General features: G+C 37.3%; 1 protein-coding gene across 2 annotated transcripts; it reads right to left on the bottom strand.

Annotated features, from left to right (window-relative positions):
* rgs14a (regulator of G protein signaling 14a) lies at positions 1–27,903 on the bottom strand. Of its 2 annotated transcripts, none has more exons than XM_077224197.1 (14): positions 27,691–27,903; positions 23,697–23,718; positions 21,184–21,332; positions 19,907–19,999; positions 17,477–17,620; positions 16,086–16,253; positions 15,344–15,422; positions 15,026–15,129; positions 12,341–12,556; positions 9,215–9,288; positions 7,621–7,747; positions 7,412–7,493; positions 5,552–5,623; positions 1–670 (listed from the first exon to the last, which is right to left on the bottom strand). In XM_077224197.1, exons 1-14 carry the CDS (start codon positions 27,802–27,804, stop codon positions 507–509), a joined length of 1,608 nt encoding a protein of 535 aa, XP_077080312.1. In that variant the 5' UTR covers positions 27,805–27,903; the 3' UTR covers positions 1–506. The 2 variants fall into 2 exon arrangements, with proteins under 2 accessions (XP_077080312.1, XP_077080323.1); XM_077224208.1 differs by lacking the exon at positions 27,691–27,903 and adding an exon at positions 25,749–25,862.

Raw genomic sequence — 27,903 nt, 5'->3', positions numbered from 1 at the left:
CCACAGCAACTCACACAAAACCGTTTTAATCAACTCACTGTGAACACAACTCTCAATGTAAAAGTCTTCCATACCAAATATGTTCTAATAAATAGAAAAAGAGCATATTTGATATTGGACAATACAATCCGATATGAAAATAAATACACATGTAGTATGATCTTTTTTTAAAGGCAACTTCCCATAATTGATGGGCATCATTTTTAAGAGCTCTATACGATCAGTGTCTGTAATATACAAAATATACACACAAATCACTCACTCTCAGGTTAAGAAATCTCACACACACACAAATCACACTCTCAGGTTAAGAAATCTCTCACACACACACACAAATCACTCACTCTCAGGTTAAGAAATCTCACACACACAAATCACTCACTCTCAGGTTAAGAAATCTCACACACACACACACACACAGTTCCACTCCACACAACTAACTGCTTTAGGTCTTTTAGATGCTTGAATAGTGCTCAAGGTCACGGGACATGTCCTCAGGTCAAAGGTCAAAGGGCGCAGTCTTCTTCTTGTGTGTGTTGGCAGGACTTCTGCTGTCCGTTCCCTGCTGGCAGCTGAAGGAACTGCGGCAACTCCAGGTGCTCTTTAGTGAGTAAACCTCGCTGGTCGTCCACTCGACTGCACTGGGCACGGGACAGCAGCTCCACCAGAACTGAGGGACAACACATCCGTTTAGAAGAGAATACAAGCTATTTTTGTTTAAAGTGCACATATCATGAAAATCTGTAAGCCTTTCTCTAATAGCATGTAAAAAAATAAGCAGATCAGATTCCGCCCCCCTTCTGATTGATCTTTTTATAATATCACCGGCCCTTAAAAGACAACTCCGGACAAAAATGAACTTCGAGCTAAATAACACATGGTTACAGAGTCGACTGTTCTCTGGGATGTGTTTTCATGATAATCGAATGTACCCAGTTTTAACGTTAGTTTTAGTTTAACCACAGATTAGCTTATAACGCTAGTGTATGGGGCATCGAATAAGTAAAAATAAAACCAGAGACCAGACCGGGACCAGACCGGCGCAGTTGCGATCTCGGGACCAGACCGGCGCAGTTGCGATCTCGGGACCAGACCGGCGCAGTTGCGATCTCGGGACCAGACCGGCGCAGTTGCGATCTCGGGACCAGACCGGCGCAGTTGCGATCTCGGGACCAGACCGGCGCAGTTGCGATCTCGGGACCAGACCGGCGCAGTTGCGATCTCGGGACCAGACCGGCGCAGTTGCGATCTCGGGACCAGACCTGCGCAGTTGCGATCTCGGGACCAGACCTGCGCAGTTGCGATCTCGGGACCAGACCTGCGCAGTTGCGATCTCGGGACCAGACCGGCGCAGTTGCGATCTCGGGACCAGACCGGCGCAGTTGCGATCTCGGGCCCAGACCGGCGCAGTTGCGATCTCGGGACCAGACCGGCGCAGTTGCGATCTCGGGACCAGACCGGCGCAGTTGCGATCTCGGGACCAGACCGGCGCAGTTGCGATCTCGGGACCAGACCGGCGCAGTTGCGATCTCGGGACCAGACCGGCGCAGTTGCGATCTCGGGACCAGACCGGCGCAGTTGCGATCTCGGGACCAGACCGGCGCAGTTGCGATCTCGGGACCAGACCTGCGCAGTTGCGATCTCGGGACCAGACCGGCGCAGTTGCGATCTCGGGACCAGACCGGCGCAGTTGCGATCTCGGGACCAGACCGGCGCAGTTGCGATCTCGGGACCAGACCGGCGCAGTTGCGATCTCGGGACCAGACCGGCGCAGTTGCGATCTCGGGACCAGACCTGCGCAGTTGCGATCTCGGGACCAGACCTGCGCAGTTGCGATCTCGGGACCAGACCTGCGCAGTTGCGATCTCGGGACCAGACCGGCGCAGTTGCGATCTCGGGACCAGACCGGCGCAGTTGCGATCTCGGGACCAGACCTGCGCAGTTGCGATCTCGGGACCAGACCGGCGCAGTTGCGATCTCGGGACCAGACCTGCGCAGTAGTGAGCAGGAAGTAAAGTGGCGAAATCAAGGCCCCGCCCTCACTCTCGCCGAATCAATCACAAGCACACGCATTATGTCGGTGTGAAATAATTAATTATAGAAATTTAGATATTAAATTGAAAGCTTCAATTTCCTCCGAATATCCTGAAAAAAAGTCTGTTGTTGCTTCAGTGACTACTTCGCTCAGAGAACCTGTCAATCACAGCTGTCAATCATGACGCTGTGTTTGTTTAGCGCTGTTTATATAGCATCAAATAACTAACTAAAAACAAGCTTATTTTAAAAACAAGCACTTGAAATTACACCAGGGTGATAAAAACTATGGTAATAACATGGGGAATAACATGGGGAGGCGGGGTTTATGACCTATACTAGGACCAGCCACCGGGGGGGCGATCGAGACGCTTTGGCTTCACTTTTCAGGGCTTGTGCGGCACGCATGCTATCGACCAACACTAAGCACGGCATTCGTGGTTCGACTGGTCGAGACTGTTTTCCAAAGATGGCTCCTGCTTGTATACGCAAAGTGTTCTGTCTTTATAAAGTATCTTCTTATTAAACTGTCTGTACACTTTCAAAGTTCTCAGTGCTTCATTTTGCAGGTAGAGACCCTCATTATGCTAGCGTGTTAGTACGGGGCTATTTTGAGCCTAATTAGTGGTGTTTACTAGCGATTTTTATTTTTAATTAATCGATGCCCCATACACTAGCGTTTATAAGCTAATCTGTGGTTAAACTAAAACGTTAAAACTGGGTACATTCGATTATCATGAAAACGCATCCCAGAGAATGGTCGACTCGGTACCCATGTGTTATTTACCCCAGGTTCATTTTTGGCCGGAATCGTCCTTTAATCTGCACATATCCACCCACGCCGCCATTTGGTTTTCAGTACATGCAAGTCGATGAGATTATTATCACTGTAACTCCACAGCAACTAGATAAATGTATCCACCAGTGGGGATTTCTTTAAGACTGCAAGGGAAGCTCGGCGTCCCCCATAATGTAAAAAAATTAATGGTCAAATATGTACTATTGTGTTAACATTTTATTGACAAAAAATGCATTAGAACACGTTCATCTCGAAGATATGTTCGTTCAGAATCAGCTTCATATAGCAGGTCGGCTGACTCGATTTCCTTCTCATTCATTCCCGGAGCGTCACATGCATTGCCCTGTTGAAGCCCCGCGTCCACTGACTTCAATGGGACTTTGAACAGTTTTTTTCAGTGCTTCTAAACTAGACGGTCATTTAATAAATCTGCGATTATGCCGCGCCCACGGACACTCAGCTTCTCTGGGGCTGGACTCCGGGCTTCTGCGTGATGATTGGAGGGTCTGTTGTGAATGGAGGAGAGGGCGGGGCTAGACTCCGGGCTTCTGTGTGATGATTGGAGGGCCTGTCGAAAGACTGCATCTCCTTTTGATTGACAGCGATTTTGTGCTATAAAAAGTCGCTGGCGCTGAAGATGTTCAAGCTCAGTCCCATCGCGGATTTTGCAAGTGTAGTTGAAAGACAAACTGTTGCAACCTATTTCTTGGTATTTACTTGCTAGCCAATTTTCATTATACATTACACACAATTATAGACCACATTCCTTGTTTCAGTTTAACCTAGTTCCCATATTTTCTAAGTCGAGTTTAATATCTTTTTTTAGATAGTTTGTTCATTCATCCATACAGTAGGCTAGGCTATAAATAAATGGACATTTTTTATGATGTTGGCCGAAAATGAGCTTTCCCCTCTTTGAAAGACCAGCAGTTGCCACTGATATCCACTATCCGTTCAGAAACGTCCTAAACGTTGAAGCTCTTCCTGGGTCTCTGGGTATTTCTGGGATTTTTGATGAGTGAGATTTGCGTGTTTTGTTATTGCTGGAGTATCCGAAGCTTGTGTAAAGGACCGGCCCTCTTCTGAACGGAGGCGGGGAAAGCAGCTCATTTGCATTTAAAGGGACACACACAAAAACTGAGCTTTTTTGCTCACACCCTAAAAGGGGCAAATTTATAGTTATATAGACTTATTATTTAAGTTATAATAATTGACATTTTTCAGTTTAAAATCCCCCCCACATCAGAGACACTTTCTGGGGACTCCATAGATTTATATTACATCTTGTGAAAAGGGCCATAATATGCCACCTTTAAGCTTTTTTAAGTGCGCACTCTTGCAGTGTGGCCATGTCCTCTTATTATAAGCATTTTTTGGGCTTGTTTGATCTTGGCTCAAAGTTTGAGTTCTTAAAGTGGGCCGGTGTGGGTTGCGATGTTTTGGTCTTGTTTTCAATATAAAGCATTTAGATTTGTTTCAGCTTATTATGAGCTTGTTATTGTGGTTTTTCTTGCAAATGCGGCAATTTTTGTAAATATGTTTGTCACATACTAGCATTTTTAAACAATTAATTCGGTTGTAAAATGCGGTTGTCACTCACATAAATGACTGAACTGTGTGTTCAGAACTGGATTAAACACTTAAAGGTGAATTGACAACCAAATGTAGCTGCATGCTTAAATTCAGGTGGTGACAACTGCATTTATTAAAATTATATGAAGTGTGTACAGAACCGAATTGAAAAAATTGTTAATGATGCATTTAAACATACATATGTCTCTCAGCATTCATGTTGCCAGAAAAACAGCAAACAAGCCCATAACAAACCAAAATATATCCAAATTATTTATACTGAAAACAAGAATAGTATGCAATGTGCACTTGAAAAATGAGATATATCAGGATTTGTTTTACAATAATGACTGGTTGATTGAAAATTATCACACTTAATTGGCTACTTAAAATATTGTTAATTTTGAATTGTGAATGTGGAGTGATACGAGGTATCCGTGTTTTTATATAAAAACTGACAGCAGAATGTTGCAACTGAATAAAGTATTTAAAAGAACATGTCATTGCATTAAATTCACATTGAATCTGCGATGTAGTCAGATCAAATGACAGTCATTCAGCGATCTCAAATCAGTACAATTATATTGCAATTTAATCCAAATTTGCCAATAAATATATTAACCTTTGACAGTCTGGAGCAATGATTTAAGACATGTTTATTTTATTATTATTTTTACACCTATCTAAATGAAAAGTCAATAAATATAGTTGGATAAATAAAGATAAATATCTAAAAATAAATAATTATAAAACAAATAAAAATATACGTAAAAATATAGACTTTATAAAGTAATAATAATAATAAATATTATCAACTGCATTTAGTTGATAATGCTTCTGGTGGTTCATTCATCACAATGGATGGTAAGTTGGAGAGCATTGCATTGTGGGATACTGTTTTCATGCAGCTGCTCTGGTTGCAAATAAATGTAGATTTGCATATTATGCACAGTAAATGAACTGCACACTATTTTCTTTCAAAATCACTAGGCAGTGCGCACAAGCGATCGCACACACACACACACACACACAGGGATTCCTGCAGAAAGTTCCTGCATAAATTGCATTTGCTGGCGTTTGGCTTTAGAGCTCAGGACGCATAACTAGCATGTTTCTATCCAGCATCACACAACACTCCTGCATTACCGTCCATCTCCTGGTGTTTTCTGGGTCTGTGGTTTGCTTTGGGTGATGAAGAGGCTTGAGTCTCCAAACCAACTAAAACACACAGATACACACCGTTAAACAGGGAATGAGATCATTGGATCTCATGTCAGTTAACACCTCCCCCATAATCCTGTTTTTAAGGTGTGTAACGTGGTGCTCAGAGAAGAAATACGCTTTTAGACGCGGCTTTAAACCCTAAGATGACCCCTGAGCTTTCAGTCGTGGAGCGCAAAAATACTGTGACAGGAAAGTACAAGTCTAACGCAAACTGACACGAGAGAGAGAGAGAATGAGAGAGTATATCACGAGTGGTTTGCATAACTAAACTCAGACACACATTTTACTCCTGCAGAAAGATACTAGAAGTGGAAAAGCGGTTCACCATGTTGACTTAAACTGTTAAATGCATAAACTTCCATAAAACGTCCAAATATAGTTCTTAAGTTTTTCTTCTTTTTGGTGGAAGTCATATATTTATTTAGATTTGTTTTAAATTAACCTTTTAAGTTTTGTAAAGAAATTAAATTAAGCACAAACTATATCATTCTACAAATAAATTTACTAATTTGAATCATTTTGAGAAGCTTTTGTCTGCATTGTGTGTGTGTGTGTGTGTATATATATATGCGCTGTATATATATATATATATATACACACACACACACACACACACAACTATTAGATATATATATATATATATATACACTGTATATATGTGTGTATGTATGTGTATATATATATATATATATATCAGTATATAATATATTTTTACAATTGTAATTCTATCATTTAAAAAATAAATGTTTTTATAATATAATAAACTATGAGCTGTATACAATTACATAAAGTATAATTATACATTTATAATTATTTAGATCAAATTGTATTTTAAAATTAAATATAATAAATATAAATAATAATAATATTCTGATATTAATTTTAATTGTCTTATTTAAGTATAATTATTAAAATATAATGACTTAAATATTTAAAATTATTTTATTTAAATAAACATTAAAATTGTTTTTATTTAAATTGTATAATTTAAAAAATATATAATAATTATATATAATTTATTGCTTATATACACACAGTGGATAGTATAAGTGAACACACCCATGCTAAAGTTGACTAAAAAGAGGAATAAAAAAAAAATCATCTTTTGGAAATTGATCTTAATGCCTTAATTAGAAAAATGAGGAAAAATCCAACATTTAAGGACACCAATTTTCTTTGTGAATGAATAATGTGTCGTAAATAAATACATGTTCTTCCTTATAATACAGGTTGCATAAGTCAGGAACCCCTATGTTAAATTCCCATAGAGACAGCAGATTTTTATTTTTAAAGGCCAGTTATTTCATGGATCCGGGATACTATGCATCCTGATAAAGTTCCCTTGGCCTTCGGGATTAAAATATCCCACATCATCACACACCCTTCACCATATCTAGAGATCGGCATGGTGTTATTTCAGTTAGCCTAATAGCTGGTTTGATTAGCATTGAGAGACGATCTAATGGAAAGTTCCCCATAGTGCAACATAGGGGTGTCCTGACTTTTGCCCCCTGTATTTTAATGAAGAACATTTATTTATTTACGATACATTATTCATTTACAAAGAAAATTGGTTTTTCCTCATTTTTCTAATTAAGGCATTAAGATCAATTTCCAAAAGATGATTTTTTATTCCTCTTTTTAGTCAACTTTAGCATGGGTGTGTTCACTTATGCTTGGCACTGTATGTATATATAGATAGATAGATATAGTATGCTAGTATTTATATTTTAATAAATAAATTGATATCGTCAAATCAATTAACAACTGATAATAAAGCACCTTTAACTTTGTCCAAACGCAAGGTTTTGCTGGCTAGACGAAACACGTTGGTGCTCAGGTTTAGAGGTTCATTTGAGCCACTCTGGAATGAGAACAACAAAGAAAGAAAAAAGTGAATTATAATATTATATTTGTGCTTCTTCACAACACTCTTGTAGATCATCATGCCTCGCATCAGTTTGTGAGTTTGGATATAAGCGTGTACGCACCAGTGTGATCTGCATATCCTGAGGTCTCAGCTCATGTTTCTGCAGGACGGGGGAGATCGCGTCGCACAGAGTCTTGCTCGACTTCGCAATGATGCCAATCGTTCTTCCTAAAAACACAATCTCCAGCCTGAACACAAACATTTACAGGGTTATTATAGTGAGCTAAAACCATGAGAAAAAAAAAATTAACGTTTCAAGTTAATTTGTAACTGAAATAAAATAAAATTTAATTTCAGCTTGTGGCCAAGGAAACATTTCTCATTTTCATTTAGTTTATCCATGTACTAAAATAATTAAAAATAAAATAAAAACTATATAGACATAAAAATAAAAAAACAACTGTAATAAGACAAAAACACAACAAAGTGACTAAAACTAAGAAATTAAAATGGAAAAAGTTAAAATAAAAACCAATTGAAAATATTAATAAACATAGTATCTCAATGATACTAAAATAACACCCTATAACTATTCTAGATGTATAGTATTATTTAAAATTTCTTTATGCAACCAGTGTCTAATATTAATAACCATATTATAATGCACAGATTAATATATACTGATACCAGTGATAACGAACGCTACTGTCAATCAACCATCAGGTATTGTTATTGGCTGATGCTTATATTATCAAAATATCAGCCTAGATTACATTGGTCTATCGTTAATAATGTTAGTTACCATGAATTCAAAATGGACAATTCTTGTTTTTTTTTTGTTTTTTTTGTGTGTAATATTGCATAACTAATTTATCGGTGCACATCATTACAGTTTTTAATCCATGTTCCTGGTAATCTAGCATCAGAATAAGTTCCTCTCGCAGAATCTCTTCTCTTCTCTGATGATGTGGGCGGGGCAACCTGTCACTCATGAGATCCACCAATAGCAAACCACAACCATCCAATCAATTCCACACAGACAAAATCAAGCCCCGCCCACATTTGATCTTGTTCCAGAAGCGTTTCACTCAGATATACAGTCAAAAAAATAATAATTCAGACACCAATTATAATTTGATTTTTTTTACTAGTCGGTGCAGGACAGTATAGTTAATTTACGTAAGTGAGGATAGCAAATTAAAGTAAACTGTGACATATTATACCCAAATATTCTTCATACAGTGACTACCAGTAAAACTGATCAAAATTGGGACCAAAAATGATTCCGACACTTTGAGCTGATCATGTTTTGCTGAAGTGTTTTTTCTTTAAATGCTAATGCGACATTTTTACACCACAGACTGAACAATATTAAACATTGCTTGGTAATTTGTTGACCTAAATTGGTATTATCTAATTGTTACTTAAATTTAAAAGCTGACATATTCAACATAATTCATTCGTGAGACAGTCTAACAGATTGATGGACAAAACCAGTGAAAAATCAACTGATTTGATAACATATTTTATTACCATTTTCTAAACTGTGATAATGTGAGAAACGTTGAAGGTGTCTGAATACATTTTGGTTTGGCTGTACCTCATAACAGGAAAGAAAAGACTATCATAACGTCAGTTTCATGCTGACTATAACGGGTAGGAAACAGTGAATATGTTAGTATGAAAAGCATTGAGCGTTTCTATACGAGACTCACACAAAAGTAACTTTGAGCTCCAGAGTGAGTTGTTGATCTCCACACACAGAGCTGTCCTGATCCAGAGACAGAGGCTGTGGAGAAGCAAACACACAGTTTCAGGATCTCACAAGTGATACGGTACAAAAGACAAACCCAGACCAAAAGCATATAAAGCCCAGAAGCCAAATATACAGGTGCTGGTCATATAATTACAATATCATCAAAAAGTTGATTTATTTCAAGAATTCAACTTAACAGGTGAAACTAACATATTATATAGACTCATTACATGCAAAGTGAGATATTTCAAGCCTTTATTTGTTATAATTTTGATGATTTCAACATTTTCAGCACTTTCATATACTTTCTCACATTAAAGGTGCCATTTTCTACGGGACACGAAGGTAAAAAATATGAGATTGGAGGAAAAATTATATGTTAATGCTTTTGCGTCCCCTTGAGAAACTTTGCAAAGCATTAACATTATAATTTCTCCTACCATCTCATATTTTTTTCCATCACCGAGATGTAATTATCTACAAGTGGATGTTATGGAACTTAAAAAATAGACAGACAAAAGTGTAAACTAGTCAAGGTTTCTTGTTGCAAAAACTCACATTTAGTTGTGCAATGTCATTTTCTGACCCTGAGAATTAAAAGTGCAGTGCTGAAAAACATTCTGTTTTATTGACCTTTATGAATTGCCGTATAGCTGAAAACACTCTTTATTGCTCTTATGGGCTGTTTTGGTTTATATGTTTCTCTGGAGATTCATATATATATATAAATCGTACTATATTATAAAGGTGCTGGTCATATAATTAGAATATCATCAAAAAATTGATTTATTTCAAGAATTCAACTTAATAGGTGAAACTAACATATTATATAGACTCATTACATGCAAAGTGAGATATTTCAATATATTTCATATATTCAATTTGTTATAATTTTGATGATTATGGCTTACAGCTTATGAAATCCACAAATCAAAATCCCAGAAAATTATAATATTACATGAAATCACACAGTAATTACACATGAATACCATGGTCATTGAACCAGGTTTTGGTTCTTTTGGCAGTGTGGGCAGGTGCAAATCCTGCTGGAAAATGAAGGAAGCATGAAGTGCTTTTCCAGAGCACTTCATGCTTCCTTCAGCAGACAAGCTTTATGGAGATACTTCCTTCATTTTCCAGCAGGGTTGCACCTGCTCACACTGCCAAAGAACCAAAACCACCATTAATTCCAGTAATTCCAGTCTCACTTCATGCTCGAATTTACGTAGCCTTGTAACTAATTAGCATAATGCCAGCCTCTGGTCTTGATTGGCTGATAGTTTCTCTTTGCCCCGCCCTCAAACACTGTAGTTCATCTGTAACTGGAAGAGTTTGGTTCGTATTGTTCATGTCGAGAAGACGCTGTTTTCTGAGATTGATACGGTAAAACACACGCCATCGTTACTGTCCGTATCACTGTGTGTCAAGAGCTGAGATTCAGATATGATAATGAGTGTTTGCTTTCTGACCAATCAGAGCAACTCTCAGAGAGGCGGGGCATAGAGACTGAATCTTCGAACAAACCGTTTTCAGACTCTTTGAGAAATGAGGTGATGTGCAATGGATATTATGTGAACATTAAGTGTTTTTTGATCTTAGATGCATGTAAACCTGTTATAGGAGACTCCGAAACATTAGGAACAGGGTGGGAAATTAACTTTTTTGCCCTCCAGCCACAGTGGCTGCTGGATGCCCAATTTTACCAGCCACTTGTATTATCTACCAGACACTTTTTCTGGAATTCAAATTTATGAATGAGAACTGTGACTTTGATAACATTGACGTCCATTACAAATATGTAATTCGTTTTATCCATTTAACAATATGAGTTATGCTGCACTCAGGCGCCAATTTATGTTTTCCTCCGTGGATGCTCACGGGCGCACGCCCCTTTTTTTTTTTTAAAAAAAGCACTATTTAGCACAAACAGGGCTACCATAATATGTGAGCAACATGTATGTACATGTTTGTATTTTTGAGAGAATTTTATGCATGGTTATTTTACAGTTTAGTTTTTAATATCAGTTAAGTCTGTATGACCATAAATGATGGAGATTTGAAAAAAAATCCAGCAAAACGCGCCAGCGCGTTTGTCGACCCCAGAGGCTTAACTCGATAATAAAGCCGTAAAGTAGGCTCTCTTTCAACTCAGGACAGCACCATTTCTCACAAATACAGATAGGATTGGAGATGAAAAGTTTAACTGACACATAATCGAGCTCCGGAGCACCCACGGTATCGGCTCCTATCCTCGCGGCTGCTAAAGCTATCGCTAAACTAAAAAAACGATAGCTATCTAGCCATCACAAAACACAACTTCAAGTTAGTAATTTACTTGCACATCCAAACGTAGTCCCGAAAAGGTCTGCCCTTTTTGCCGATCGCATGGACGTTTCTGAATAGAATTGGTCATATTCATTATTGACTCTATTTTAAGGTTAGTTGTTCCTCTAATGAACAAATTGTTTGCATTTACGGATGACGCATAGGCTCGACAGCAAGTACAGTGCATGGACTGTTCGACGGGAAGGTAGGCTAACCATTCCCTCTTTTTCCCTTTGTCATCAATGCGCCACTTGTTCGAAAAGACATTTTTTAATTTTCCTTTCATCTGTAGGCTACCTCAGCTCAGCTATATGTGTCACGGTCCGTTTAGCGCCGTGTCCGTGCGCTGTGTCCGTGACGCACAGCGCTGATAACCAATCAAATTAGTTACTCGACAAAAGTGCATTATTTTTACTTAGCAACAGCATTCTTTGACAAAAGATGTCCAATGATTTAAATAGTAACCAATAAAAATATGTTTTACAATCTACCCGCCACTGTGGCTGGTATACAAGGCAAAGTCACCCGCCACTTTGAAAAAGTACCAGCCATTGGCTGGTGGCGGGTGCTAATTTCCCACCCTGCTTAGGAACCTTATAGGGGCACTTTAACTAACATTAAGATTCAAAAATACTGTAAAAACTGCATTGATCATTGTTAATTCATGCATTAAATAATGTCAACTAATTGGACTTTATTGTAAAATGTACCAAAATAATGATGCTGGTTACTGGTTAGATACAGACGGTTGTGGACTGACCTTGTCTTTGCCGTGTAGGTAAATGAGCACGTCTTTCAGGGGAAAGCCTCTCTTCTCACACAGGCTGCTGAGCATGTCTCTGAGGCTCAGGCCCGGTCTGGCCGGGGCCAAGCTGGCCGTCCCGTCCGGCAGATACACACAACAGTACTTATCAGCGGTAGGAGAAACACAACTCAAGGCCTCTGGATCAGAGGCGGCCACACTGCAGCGTCCATTCTGACGGAGAGACAATCCAAAGTTGTGAATTTAACTTCATTTAAAGGTGCAGTTTGTAAATTTTAGTGTCATCTAGTGGTGAGGTTGTGAACTGCAACCAACAGAAGTTATGTTGGCCGACAGGAGATGATGTCGTCCTCTGGGACAGCCAGTTAATCAATGAGGTTTCTTTACAAAGATAAATTAAGAAATTCGGTTTACTTAACTATGCAGTAAAACTATATGTTATTGCAAATATTATTGTTACTTGTTCATCATTGTGTCAGTGTTTTATTCGCTGACTTTAGCTTGCTTCTTTGCATGAAGAACAACATAGTAACGAAACGCGTTTGTTTGTTTAGGGCTCCTGTAGTAGAGTTCGCAACAGGCCGGGTCGGCCTGACAAACCCGACGGGACCCGCGGGTTCGGGCCGGGTTCAGGTCGAAAATATAAGCAAATGACTCGGGTCGGACCGGACCTCGAGCTTAATCTTTTCTGCTCAGTGAAAAAAAAAACATTTATTAATCATCGCTGCTTTTCACCGTAAAGAAAGTCTGGGTGCTGCGTGCAACGTGCATCGCGGGGGCGGATCTGACGCCGCTGCGTGCACGCCTTTAGCCTGGAGAAGATGGAGTTGGTGAAAAGCAAACGTCCCGCAGGTGAATTCACCGTCGCTACAACAGGAGTGTGGAAAATCAGAGGTCTGGAAAGTGTTTGGAGTGCTCCTGGATTCTGATGGAAATCCTACAGGTTATGTGCAATGCTCAAAATGCAAGGTGCTGATGAAATATGACAGCAAAAAAAACAGGGTCGTCCAGAAGATTTTTATTTGAGGCATATTTAGTAGCCTATATAGCCTATTTATATATTTAAAGCTTGTATTATTTGTAGGCTATTGTTAAAAGACGTGAACATTAAAGGTTGATTTGAATTCCTGTCTGCTGGTCATGATAATACGTGTATGAGAAAACAAGAAGAAAATCGGCGTCGGGCCGCAGGCCGGGTTCGGGCAGATAATTAATGTTGATGTGTCGGGTTACATCGGGTCCGGGCTTTAAAAGCCACGGGTCGGGTCGGTTCGGGTTGTAATTTTCAGGCCCGTTGATAACTCTATCCTGTAGAAACATGTCAAGCATTTCAATGTAAGGGATCCCCGGGATGTGTAGACAGAAACTGCTAATTCTAAGATAATAAAAACATAACGGTTCATTATGTAAGATCTTTATACACCACTGAAAACATTTGTTTATGATATTGCATTTCTGTCAACAGATCCTCCCTAAATATTACACAATGCACCTTTAACAAACATTTGTGAATTAGCACAGGTTTTGTATATCTTTTTGAAACCATTTGAATGTAGGCCTCGTTCTTACAATCTCAATTGAATTCACATTTATTTGTAAAGCGCTTTTCACAATACACATTTTAAAGCAGCTTTATTTATTTATTTCAGAAAGCTACGTATACAAAATCACAGTTAGCTAAAAATTTATTAATTTGGACAATGTAATAATTTGAGGCAGAAACAATGAGCTCATTGAAGTAATGAATAATTGTGCTCTTCAGTTTTTCTTTTAAACTCGAAAAACTGAGGTGCTTAATCTCGGATCAAATGGGCATATGATTAATCCGTTCCTAAAAGATATACAAAACCTGTGCTGATTGAAAGAAAACAGTTGTAAATCTCTCATTATGCTTTATCACCAAATATTGGATTACATTCTTCTTGACAATGTAAATGGGTCCTATTCTGCTTTTTTTAACATCTTCATCTTTCTTCAGTGTGTAATGTTGCTGTTTAAACATGAAAAATCTCTACAAAGTCACACAGTTCTTCTCTATATCAGTGTCAGTGTTTCTGAACTCCTGAAACGCCTCCATTGTAGTCTTGAGTTTCTCCCGGGAACGAACACGTCACAATATTCCTCATTATAATAATTCATACGCAGAATAAAGGGGCGGGGCCTGGTTGAGTTAGTGAGTAGTGTGTTAAACTGGTGGTTATGGGAAGGGGCGGGACATTTCCCAAACACACTCGAAGCGCTCGACCAATCACAACACACTGATCCAGCCGACCAATCAGAGCACAGTGTGCTTTTCAGAAGGAGGGGCTTCATAGAGACAGGAAGTAAACAGAGCGTTACTGACAGACTGGGAATAGTGAGGAGCCGCAACAAAGGAGAATATGAGGAAAATAATCAACATTCAAGCAGGAAAACCTGTTCTAGAGCTCGAAAACAACAAGAATTTGTAAAAGGGCATAATGGTTCCACTTTAAATGTCTGGCTATTTCTTAACAGGAACATGACATTAGGTAAAGGACTTAATGTCATTTAGTGCTGAAAAGCATTGAAAGGACGGTCACACTCAAAGCATCTATCAATTTACCAAAATGTTACCATTTTGCTCTCTTGCAAGCATTTGTACTCCCTTCATGATAGGCACAATCTTACAATCTCCAGGAACATTTGGTTTTGTGAAGATACCTCAGCTCGGCCGAATCCAGAAACCAACTCCAAGCTGCTGTTAGACTTCACCGAGATCTGAGACACTTGACGAGACACCGACACATGCTGGTACGACTGGTCAGCTGAGAAACAAACACTGTTAGTGCAGTTATGAACAGCTCATGCTCAACGGCTAAACCAACAGAGAAGAGAATCATGCTAACAGAACAACTGTGGGCATCTGCAAACCATCACTGGCATGAAACATGCATAAGACCGAAACTAATAGAGACATGCATGCAAATACGTGGGCAAAGATGGCACACACAGATAGAGAAGTGTTGAGTAAGATGGTACCTCCCCATGAGCCTCTCTTCTCTAACCTCTTCTTCCTGTTGGTCTTGCTGTCTGACGAGGGCACTTTCAATTCAACGCTCTGTTCAAAAACACAGTAACCTACATTTTACTTTTTTTTTTCCACTGTGGTTCTCAGTCTACTTACTCAATGACACGGCATCATATTTCCACGCTGGACTGACAAACACTCTCACCAAGTTAGACCCTTTTAAACATCTGCACTGTAAGATATATACTGTAAATATATATATATTAAGTTTTTTTTTTCATTCCATGGCCTGTATTAACAAAATTCACACGTGCAAGTAGAGTTTCAGAATTTACACTGCAAACTTAACTCAACGTAAATGCAGCGAAAGGAAAATGCACTTCATCAACGTGATATTTTGCAATAGAAATGAAGCATCAAACCACTGGAGCAAAACTTTAAAAAAAGTTGAAAAAAATTGCATCAGTTTCCACAAAAATATGAAGCAACTGTTCTCAAAATTGATAACCAGAAATGTTTCTTGAGCAGCAAATCATCATATTACAATGATTACATTTTCATATTTATTAGAATAGAAAAAAGTCATTTTAAAACATAATAATATTTCAAATAACATTTTTTCTGCTGTATTTGAGATTTAATAAATGCTTATCAACTCAAAACCTCTGAATGGTAGTTCAACGGTAGTTTTTTTGTAATGAAAATATATCTAACTTAACTAAACCTGTTTTGAAGGGATTTTAAATGCGTTACCTTTCTGTAACTGGGAGGCGTTGCGCTCTTTTTGGACATTTTGCTTTTGGGCTCCGGGGTCCCAACGCTGGGAAGAGGACGGCCCTCCACACAAGCCAGCATACAGTTCTGGTACAGCGGAGAGCGGACGAACCTCGTGTAGCTGTCCATTTTCATTAGTTTGAAGATCTGCGGCGGGGGGGGAAGAATAAACCGTTACTGTAAATCATTCCAGATTTTTTTTATGCATGAAGGGTCAGAGCTCGGTTTCATAGTATCAGTTTTACTGTTTAGTTGCATCAAGTAAAGTGCCAGACTTATTTATTTGTTATGAATAATCTGATCTTTTGGTCCAAATTGCAAATAATTAAGAAAAACATAAATACCTTTCATTTGTAAAGCATTTTATTTATTTAGTTATTTACTATTTATTAAAGTCCCCCAGTTGTCAATTTTATCCCTTAAAACTCATCTTTGATCACCAAAATGACATTTGAAAGTTTTCTCATGCCTTAAAATATCTTGAATGCAACTCGACAGCCTTGCCTCATTTAGTATACGCGGTTCTATGAATATGCAAATGAGCCCCGCCTCCACTCACTCACTCAGCTCAGAGATCCACTCGTTGACGATCACACGTTGATCTGATTGGTTACAAGGTAGTTTGTGACGTCAGAAAAACCAGCGATTTCAAACCGTGTTTTTGAGACTGTCTTTGGTTCACTGCAGTTTTAAGCAGAAAATACTCATCAGGACTCTCAAGTGTCACTCATTTCAGTCTTTTGTCACGCACTGCCGCCACACATTGTATTTCTCACGCGGAAAAACTATTTATAATATATTTAATATGCCGCAGCGCCCAAAATGTCTCTGGCCGCGTCGCTCTCACTATGTGGACCCGGGCAGGAATCAAGCTCCTCTGGAGTTCTTAGTCGAGCCCGCCACTTATCAGCCAATTAAAAAAAAGAAAGAGGCTACACGATAGCCAATCAGAAAATAGCACTATTGTATCTGGGTAAGATTTAACGCAACAACCAATGAAAAAAAAGCATATCCTGGAATTGATACAACATCTTCTGAAAGTTTAATTCTTCCACAGAGGAAACCACTGGAGCTCCAAACATCACTTTGAGCACAAAGTCATGATCTCCTGTTTTAATGTTACAACAAATTCACAACTTGTTTGACACAAACAATGACAACTTGATTGCTGTTAGAGAAGGTTTCCCAGATAATTAGCATCAGAGAGCCCTGACTCAGCAATGCTGTCGACTTATGAATTTACACATGGTTTGACTTAACATTAAAAACTTGATTTTCACCACAGGGGGACTTTAAATTTCCAGCAAAAATAATCACACATCATCACATGAGTAAATCACAGTACTGGTATGAGATTTGTCAGTGTTTACCTGTGCCTGTGCTTTATCGAACATGTCGGATGTAGGCGTCTCCAAAGCGCTCACTTCCATCTGTGCCGTATCGTCAATATTAACCGCATGCAGAGAGCTTTCAGAAAGAAAACTGTCGTAGATGGATCGTGCTTCTTTCTTCAGCTGAGGGGGACATATGCAATCATTTTAGGCTGATATTTGCCTTTCATTTTCTCATTATGACTGAAGATACTATGAAAGCTTGTTTCTGCCATGAAATAAAAAAATAAGTAATTGCAACTTTAATTGCAAGAAAGTCAGAATTGTGATATAAACTCGCAATTCTTTGTTTTTTTGTGAGAATTTTGACACATTTTGCACTTCATAACTTGCAATTGCGAGTTTATATCTCATCTTTCAGACTTTATAACACAATTGCGAGTTTATATCACAATTCTGACTTTCTTGCAATTACCTTTTTATTTATTTTTTTAGAGAGATATAAACTCGTAATTCTGAGAAAAAGAGTCCCTATTCAGACGCGACTAGTTTTCTAAATGATGTTTGAGTTACAAATCTTATCACTCGATGTCTGTGCTTTCATGCATCATGTGTTTATTACAGATAAACTATGCTTGCGTGCATCACATGACGTATGCGTCTTTTTAATTTATTATTTGTTAATTTAATTTTAATTAATTATAAAAACCCTATTTAAGTAAATGTAACAAGTTAATAACAGTGGCGGTTTATGATAAACTTGCATAAGTGAGCAGAGAAATCTAGACAAGCATCTTACTCTTACCTGACACTGATTTTAAATGCGAAGTCTTCGCAGTTTGGCTCCATTTATTGATTGTATAGTTATTTTTTTCGGCGAGTTTCATATTGAAACTAAATGAAAGCATGCTAAAGATTGGTGTGCAAACGGTCAAAAACACATGAGAAGCATTGGAATAAAACAACATCAGAAATCACAGACATTCGAATTCGGACGGGATTAAAATCACAAAGCATGTGAAGCATTAAATACCTCCTGAAAAACTAGTCCCATCCGAATAGGGATTAATTTTGAGTTATAAACTCACAATTACGAAAACAAGTCAATTGTGAGATAAATTCACAATTACCTTATCTATTTTTTGTTCCGTGGCGGAAACATGCTTTCATGATACAGTCAGATCATACAGAGAAGAATTAAAGATGCAGAAGCCAAACATTTAAAGGGATTTAAATGCTATCCCAGCATTATATATTTGCTAGAAAATGCAAGTAGTCTACAGGAGCCGGTTGCACCAGCTGTGCGCAAGTTTTTACGTAAATGGGCACGAAGTTAAAACTTACGAACTATTAAATATTTTTACGTTGCACCATTAAACTTCATTTAAACGTAACTCTACGTTCCAACTAAATATTTACGGCAGCCTCTGATCAGGAGTAACGGTTGTAATATAATATCAGACAGACTAAACTGCATCAATAAGCTCTTTTACCTGACAGACTTCAATTCTTTAGACACATTATATGATAATGCTGACATTTACACTCGCTTACATTTTAAGAGAGAGAACATCATGTGAAAAGATAACTTTGATAGCGGCTAAGATAACAGCGCCGCTGTGCGCATCGGTCCATGTTGTGCATGTCAAATATCAGTCATAATCAATAAACGTACTAATATCTTATGTTTTTTGTATCGTTTTATTTGTTGATCCTTATCAATTTCATTTCAAATACAGTTTCTGAATGTTATTTACATATAAAAACACGTTATTCATGATCAAGTATCGTATTTAAATGGAAACTTATTTTTACCGTTAGTAACGCGAGGCAAAAGTTAGAATGAAGGATAAACTGAAATTTAACAACTTCTGCTCATGTATTTGAAGGCTGCTATTGGTTCATTGAGGCTAAACGTCATATTATGCAACTACGCTTTACTTTACGATGTTTAATGGCATCATGAACCGATTACCTAAACTGGACTGGTGGTTTTACCCACTGTTGGTTTCAGGATTCGTCTCAGGTTCAAACCATTAAATGAGGAGCAAATCCCTGTTTTACACTAAGATCAAGCAATGTTGCGCCACTTTCTAGTTTTGTTACATTGCATCTCTTGCGTTTAAGAGTGTTTTGGAGATCAAGTGCTATTGTGCCGTTGAGAAGCGCGTTACATCCCAGATAGCTTCAAGAAGACTAGTAAGTGTCTATTAGTTTGAGTAAGTGTGTGTGAAAAACGCTGAAGTGCAATAATTAAGATGGCGTGCATTTCTCATAACTGCACATTCACATATTAAACATCATGAAGATGCAAATAAAATCGAGTCCAATATACACACACACATTTCTTACTCATTTTAAGTCATAATGCATCTTCAAAAATCCTGTTTTTTTCTTGGTTTAAATGGGATTTTTCCCTTTTTAAAATGAGATTTAATTCCCATGTCAATTTAAAAAGTCTTTGCATACCTCTTCCAGTCTCGTAGACGGGATTTTCTTGAACTTTTCACAGGCTTGGTAGAACAAGATATTCTCAGCACTCACTTCTGATCTGAGAAACTCCTGTGAGGAAAAGAACAACACACTTCAATGCTTCACACATGCAATCCAAATGTAAAGTGTGTTTTTATGAATGAAAACTTCCTTTTGACCGGTAACTTTGTGAAGTGACACATTCTGAACTACACATCAAGTTCTAATAACTATAAATGCAGAAAACCATCTCTCTTGAAACGCAATAGCACATCTTCAACAAGCTCGTATGATTTTCTTGCACTCGGGAACAATACATGATGACACATGAATAAAAGTTTGCCAAGAAGTATTTCCTATTAAAACAATGCGTTATGTGACTGGTCAAGCGTATCCATAGCAGACAGGTGGGCGTGGCCTCGGACGGCAACAACCCCAGTGCATTATGGGTGTTGAAGTTTTCCTATCTATTTGGCAAACGGGAAGACAACAGCCTTATTTCTCGGTTTTCTATAGTCAGGTAGCACCAATTTCAGAAAATCATGTGTAAATGTTTATAATATCTTCATGCCTTATAGTCACATTCAGCAGATTAGAGCTGGACACTAATATAGTTACATTTTGTGACGATACAAGCATTTAAGCAGCTGAGAATTGCTATACGCGAGTATATTGTATGCATGTGGATAAAGTTGGACATATTTGTAAATAAACTATTTTATTTATGATTTAACACGATATTAGCAGCAATGGCTATATTCATAGCAATCAACAGTATCTAATTTTTATTTAAATAACTATGATTACAATCACTTCAATACATTGTTTACAATAACTTAACAATTTGGTCTTAAAAAACAATCAATATACATAAATCGTGTGGTATATCTCTAAATGCTCACGGACACTATATATATTTTTCTACAGCGATTACACCATCTTACTTGCATGTTTATTGTAATATGGATGGAAATATAGATCTTTATATAAGATTTTAAAGCAGTCATAGATCAGAAGCAGAATCTAAAACAGACATATTTCTGCACATAGAAGCAATTTTTCTTGGTAAATTAAGCTTCCAGAGCGCACAAAGACACAAAAATTAAATTAAAGAATGAATATATAAAAAAGCTAAAAGGCAGCGTTAGGATTAAGCACATTAACACTAACCCTAAACCACAGATATGAACAGTTAACAGTATTATAGATAATGTGAATAAATAAAGATATTACACTAAACTAAACAGTGGGAGTATTGTAGTAAGAAGTCTTACAGTAAAGTATCGCACACCGACAAGGTCTTCAAGCAGCCGCTCGAAACACACAGCCCAGCTGACCACACGACTGGCCGGACCACCTGACCCGCTCGAGCTCTCTGATAGGCTGGAGCTGCTGCCGCCGCTGGATAGCTTGAGGTTCAGTTCTGTACAGGAGAGCGAGGGTGGATTGAGTTATTGACACGGTTGTGATCGGACCTCGAGATTGATGTTACAGTAGGGCTGCCTCCAGTATTGATTAATGATCTGATCAGGGTTATTTGGTCTAATCGCAATTATTTGAGATAACTGCAAAAACTAATAAAGGACATTTAAGTGCTTAAAGAAATGCCATCAAACGTACAATATCGTGTCTACTTTCCAGTGAAAGATAATAATTAAAGTAATAATAAAAGGATTGTGGATTTAATCATAAAATAAAATGTAAAAAAAAAAGTTATTCATTTTCAAAGTGAATCATATGGGCCTATTTTATAATAATAAAAAAATATTTTTATATTACACAGTAGTGGACAAAAGCTATATCTGGATGGGATTTTTAGTTTTTTTAGGACCCTACAAGTTTGATTAAATGCTCCAAATATGAGGAAATTTTAAATGTGAAGGAAAAACAAAACACTAAACCTGGGGTCTATACCATGAAGCCGGTTTAGGTGGCTAGCCAGCTATGTTTCAGTTTAGTTTGCGACAACCCTGGGTTTTAGGGACCATGAAAGTGGTTTGGCTTTTAGCAGTGTTCATCGCCATAGTAACTTACGCTCCACGGCTAACCTGGTCCGGGTCAGGTGATGTTCTAGGTAAGAGGTTGCAAACTGAACTTGGACCAATCAGCTGTGAGCAAAGTGACACATGTCTGATGCAATAAAGTCACTCCACCTGTTTCTACTCCAAATTAAAGGTCATTACATAGCAAATGATTTTTAAAGACAAAATCTTCTGGTTTTTAGTGATGCTTATTTAGAATAATAAATTTGTATGATTTAGATATTATTTATGTAATTATTATACCCTTTATCAATCACACATATACAATTTTAGTTCATCAATTATTATTACGCAGTTTAAATGAATAAATATATAAAGGTAATATAAATACGCTTTAGCATCAATAGATGAAGCTATAAAATAACTACATGTGAGATTAAATGTTCAATTCTCTCTATACCTTTATCAGCTGTATAAAATAACTTCACAACTTTTACTTGCACTGATATACAGTAGTGAGACTTTTTCTTTTAGTTGTCCTCTTTCATAGACAGCTGTTTTCTTCTTGCTGTGTAAATTTGTTTAAATTCTTACTATTTTAATACTTTTATTTAATAAGTGAATTGCGCTGCTTCTCTCGTGAGAAATTAATCTCAGTTTCACTCTTTCTCAGCATGTGATTGGCTGTTCGCTACTGATGTCACACTTAAACTCCTAAACTCAGGATCGAAGCCTGAGTTGACAGAGAAAGTTGATGATCAGCATCATAGTACCAACAAAGCCTGGTTGGATTGCTTTGGTTTTGTCAACTCTAAACTAATCCTGTAATCCAGAGTTTGTTCAACTACCATCATGGTACAGGCCCCAGGTTAAGGTATTTATCTGACTCAATTATTTGGCAAAAAATGCAAACTACAGCTACTACAGAAAAGAGCATATTGACAATAACAATCAAATATTAGTATTTGTTTGTCTCTTGTTTTTGCACGTGTTCATAATTACTTTGCATGACAGCCCGGCCAAAAATGATGTCCGCACAATTTGTCGTGTTTCATTGCACTATTAAAACAATCAACTCCAAGCACAACTATGCTACATGCTTACAAAAACAGCCCCGCTGTGTTGAAAATCCAGCTTTTAATGTTGTTTATATGTCTATGTGTTGTTTTTAATACGCTATAAGACAAACCATGTGTAAATTCATAAGTCGACACCATTGCTGAGTATTTTCTCCTTAAAACTGCAGTGAACCAAAGACAGTCTCTAAAACACGGTTAGAAATCGCTGGTGTTACTGACGTCACAAACTACCTTGTAACCAATCAGATCAACGAGTGGATCTCTGAGTGAGTGAGTGGAGGTGTGGCTCATTTGCATATTAATAGAACCGTGCATACTAAATGAGGCAAGGGTGTCGAGTTACATTCAAGATATTTTAAGGCATGATTTTTTTTTCTTAAAGGAAAAAACACCTAAATGTGTCGTTTTGGTGATAAAAGATGAGTTTAAAGGGATAAAAGTATTGACTAAATGGAGACTTTAAATAATAATCATAAATAAAATAAAAAAATAATAATAAAAGGTGAAGATGTTGATTTTCCTAGGCCAGATATAACTTGACCACTACTGTTTTTTTATTATTTAATAGATTCAAAGTAAAACATAATAATCATGTCTTATAGGTTTACACTGTAAGTAACATGAACAAAACTGTTGCTATTAACTATTTAATTCTATGACATTAATTGTCAGCAGAGTTGATGATGGTGACAGGCTTATTCAACAATGTAAAGAGATGAAACTTACCGCCATCAGAAACCGCCTGGGTCTGCAAGAGCAAACACACACACACACACACATACAAAATCAGTCTACCATGAAATCAATGGGCCTGTGGTGTGATAGTCATGAATTAAACAAGAAATTCATCTCAGGAAACAGCAGTTTAACAGCTGCATGCTTTCCTCAGCTCACACAGGAAATGGGTGTGTTGCTCAACATTAACAGCTCATTAGAAGAAGACATGACAGCATGACACATGTGAACAAAACGCATGAGAGGAATTGGTAGAGAGAGATTCACTTTCGACTGACTCTCTGGACAAACACATCCGTTTGATTGAAAGTCTCATCGCCATGGAAACAATGAGGAAACCTGATTGAGAATTGCAAATTTTCTCTGTGGATCAACATGCATTTGTTTTTTCTTCTTACACATGGATTTAGCAAGCCAACAAAAGTCACACCATAGAAGATATTTATAATCATTGGAGAATAACCCATAAGCCAAGATATACATTTGATCAGTTTATGCATTTCCTATGGAATCAAACCCTTGACCGTTGTGTTGCGAGCGCCAGTCATTATAAAGCCTTTGAAGACATCCCTAGACTTTCAGATTCAGCTTAACTTCAGGGCCAAGTTGTTCGAAAGAAATCAGATCGGATTTTGGCTGTCGGATTGATCGAATCTTGAAAATGGGTTGTTCAAAAGAAAAAAAGGATTCTGAAATCAGATAAGAAACCAAGATTGGATTTTGTGGTTGAGCTCACATAAACTGACATTTTAAACAGAAGGGTGGATTTCAGGAACAAAAAGTGCAACAACATTTGTATCATGTAATATATACACACACTCATTTATATTTTTATTTCTTTCTTGATTACAGTAAAATAAAAAAAATATTTATTTTGGTAACAATAAAATACTTTAAAAAAAAATTTTTAAATTACAATAAAATTACCTTACAGTAAAGTAAAAAAAGAGAAGATTTTGGTACCATAAAATAATCCTCCAAATAGTAAAAATAAAAATAAAAAACAGCTGTCAATATCAAAAAATATTTTTTTTTTAATCACTGTATAGGCACAATCAGAGATAAACCAGTCGAAAGTAGTGTCTAATAACTGCATCCCTTATTAATTTATTTTTGTGGCTACGGAAACCCTAAAGGGACATGGTGATGGGAGGAAAAATACATTTTAATGCTTTTACGTTCTCTTGCAAATGTTTTGCGTTCCCACAAGAGACTTTGCATTTAATCTCACTCTCACCCGAGTTATTTACCAATGTACACAAGGTTTCTCCAACTTCATATTTCTTACAAAAGTAAGATGGGTTACCTGATCCTGGACAAACCTAGATATTTCGGATCCAGATTTAACTTTTCCAACAACTGGGCCCTGAGGATAATAAACAGCAAATGCAAAGTCCAGATGGGAAAAGGACTAGTCAAACAAGACAAGCTTACTTAAATTAAATTGTTATACGTTTAAAAGCCTAATAAATATAGCTTTTAGTTAAACTCAAATGCTGAATTGGCTAAAATTGAGGGGGAAAAAATTATATTATAGAGACAATTTCGATATTGGTATCAGTAATACTGGCCTTCTTTCATAAAAATATTACAAATATAGGCTACTGTCTTTGTTGTTTCTACATTAATTTTGAGATATATATATAGGCTATATATATATAAGCTAATGTTAGGTGCGATTAATTACAGAAAAATGTGTAATTAGTTCGTTTTTTTCAATCGATTGTCAGCACTAATGCTAATATTAATCATAATTGCCTTCAAAGACACCCAAAGACTTCCAAAAACTATTTAACCAACTTCTAGGGACAATGTTGTCCTCAAATCAAACACACACACTCACTGTAGATGGAAAAACAGAGCAGGACTAGAAGAAAACATCTGCAATGCATCGGAGATCAGCTGAATGGTCAACCAAAACACCACTTTCCAGACCACTAATATCTTGAGCATAAAGTTAAAAACATGATCACGATCCCAGAACTCTCGCATCATCATCAGAACGAGCCAATCAGAGAAGCCGCAGGCCTGAACCCGACTCACCATCTGCCCCGCTGGCACTGCCAGAGTCTTCATTTTCTTAGACATGTCCACATCAGGATCGGGTCGAGCGCGCCGGTCTCTCTCCGAACCGTTTCCCTCTACAGACTCTCTGGCTGACACACCCTCTTTCTTACAGCGCTGTCACTTCCTGTTCGAAAGGGAAGTCTTACCATAGCAACACACCGCAAGAGGAACTGTGGTTTGTCTGAGTAAAACCTCCTTCGTGACTGCAAGCAGGGCTTCGTGTGGTACGAGACCCTCCTAACCCGGAGCCCATCCATTTAAACGAACAGATGAATGAGAGAACTACTGTAAATCAACATCAACCACAGAGGAGAACCTCAACCTGCCGCACAAACCACCGCTTTCAGAACATGGACATCTTTATTGTGCATGTGGAGGGAAATTAAACAATGTGTCACACTGTCATGAGAGCAGACAGATTACTCATAAATCATAAATTAATTAATACTAATTAAATGTAGAGGAACTATGGTTTGATATTAGCTTTAACAGTTTTGCGGCGTTGCTAAAACTTGCTCTATATGTTGATGAAAATATGCCCTTCTATATTTTTTAATAACAATAGATTTTTATAACAGTCCATTAATAGGAAATCAAAAGCAATATGAAAAAATGGTTAGTGTAGCTAAAAACCTGCTCTGTATAGGTTGATGACAACATCCCCTTCTATTGGGTCAACTGCACTTTTCAATAACAATATATTTGTATAACGGTCTCTCCATTAATAGGACACAAAAAGCCATTTAAAATTTGAAGAACTAAAATAATAAAAATGCCTTTGAAAAATATGGACACAAACAAGTAGGGTAAGTCAGAGTAAGATAAGATGAAATTAGACCCCTGGGGTAAGATGAGCCACCAGAATTGGCACAGAAGGCCCCAAGCAGCATGTTGTTACTATTTTTAAAAATGATTGTAATTAATGGGGTTATTATTCAGTATTTCCATGAATTAGATGTACATTTCAGACATCTTTTGCTTTACCTTTAACATTTTTGCTTGCCTTGTATAGCTAAAAACTTGCTCTATAAATGACGACAACACGCCCTTCTATTGGGTCAACTGTATTTTTCAATAGATTTTTATAACAGTCTCTCCATTAATAGGAAACAAAAAGCAATGTGTATTTTGGAAATTTTAAGGACTAAAATAATAAAAATGACACAAATCTAATAAGTAGGGTAAGTCGGCATAAGATGAAGTAAAAAGATAGAATTTGATAATTGGGGTAAGATGAGCCATCAGAATTAGCACAGAAGGCCCCAAGTTGCATGTTTTTATAGTGTTATTATTTTTAGATGCAATAATTATTGTAATTAATGGGGTTATTATTCAGTATTTCCATGAATTTGATGTACATTTCAGACATCTTTTCTTTCATTAAAACCTTAAGGTTAGTTAAGTGAAATCATAAAATGTTGCATTCATAGTGTTGCTATTATGGCATATTTTTAATTAAAATATGGGCAATTAAATGTGTAAATAAAAATATTAAAATGCCTATATAAGACACTATTAATATTGTTTTTATTTTATTGGGAATCTGCTTTCTCTGCCTTTGTTTATTCAATTTTTTGACTAAATTGTCAAAGTTAAATTTTAAATAGAATAGTTGCTTTAGTATTTATGTATATATATATATATATATATATATATATATTAATAAGAATTATATCAAAAGTCATGTAACATTCTGTAAAAGTTTACCCCAGTAGTGGCGGGGTAAGATGGCCGCTTTGAATAATTTTATTTTGTTCAATAAACATCTTAATATACAATTTAAAGGTAGGTAAATGCACATTGTTCCTAAGGGGGGCATCTTTCCCCATGTTACCCTACATGCATTTTATTTGAACAGCACGTTTAATCAAAGGCGTTTATATTCATACAGATTGTCATGATTCTATATAATAAATACCTGACTGTCGCTCGAGCGCATCTTCATCACGCGACTCCGGCTGAACTTGATCTGTAAAGATGCTCCTCTGGCCAGCCGACAGAAGCTTTGGCTTAGAGTTCTTATCGCCACCATAATAACACCTGAACTGCAGCCGAGAACACTGGAGACTGTGCGTGTACCTGCGCGACACACGCGTTCATGAGCGTTCAACGCGCCTCAACTTCAAACAGG

Source organism: Siphateles boraxobius, unplaced genomic scaffold (assembly GCF_051911475.1).
Source record: "Siphateles boraxobius isolate OS27281-9 unplaced genomic scaffold, OSU_SipBor_1 123, whole genome shotgun sequence".
Classification (NCBI taxonomy): domain Eukaryota; kingdom Metazoa; phylum Chordata; class Actinopteri; order Cypriniformes; family Leuciscidae; genus Siphateles; species Siphateles boraxobius.
The sequence above is the reverse complement of the archived record's forward strand: the minus strand, read 5'-3'. Positions and strand labels throughout refer to the sequence as shown.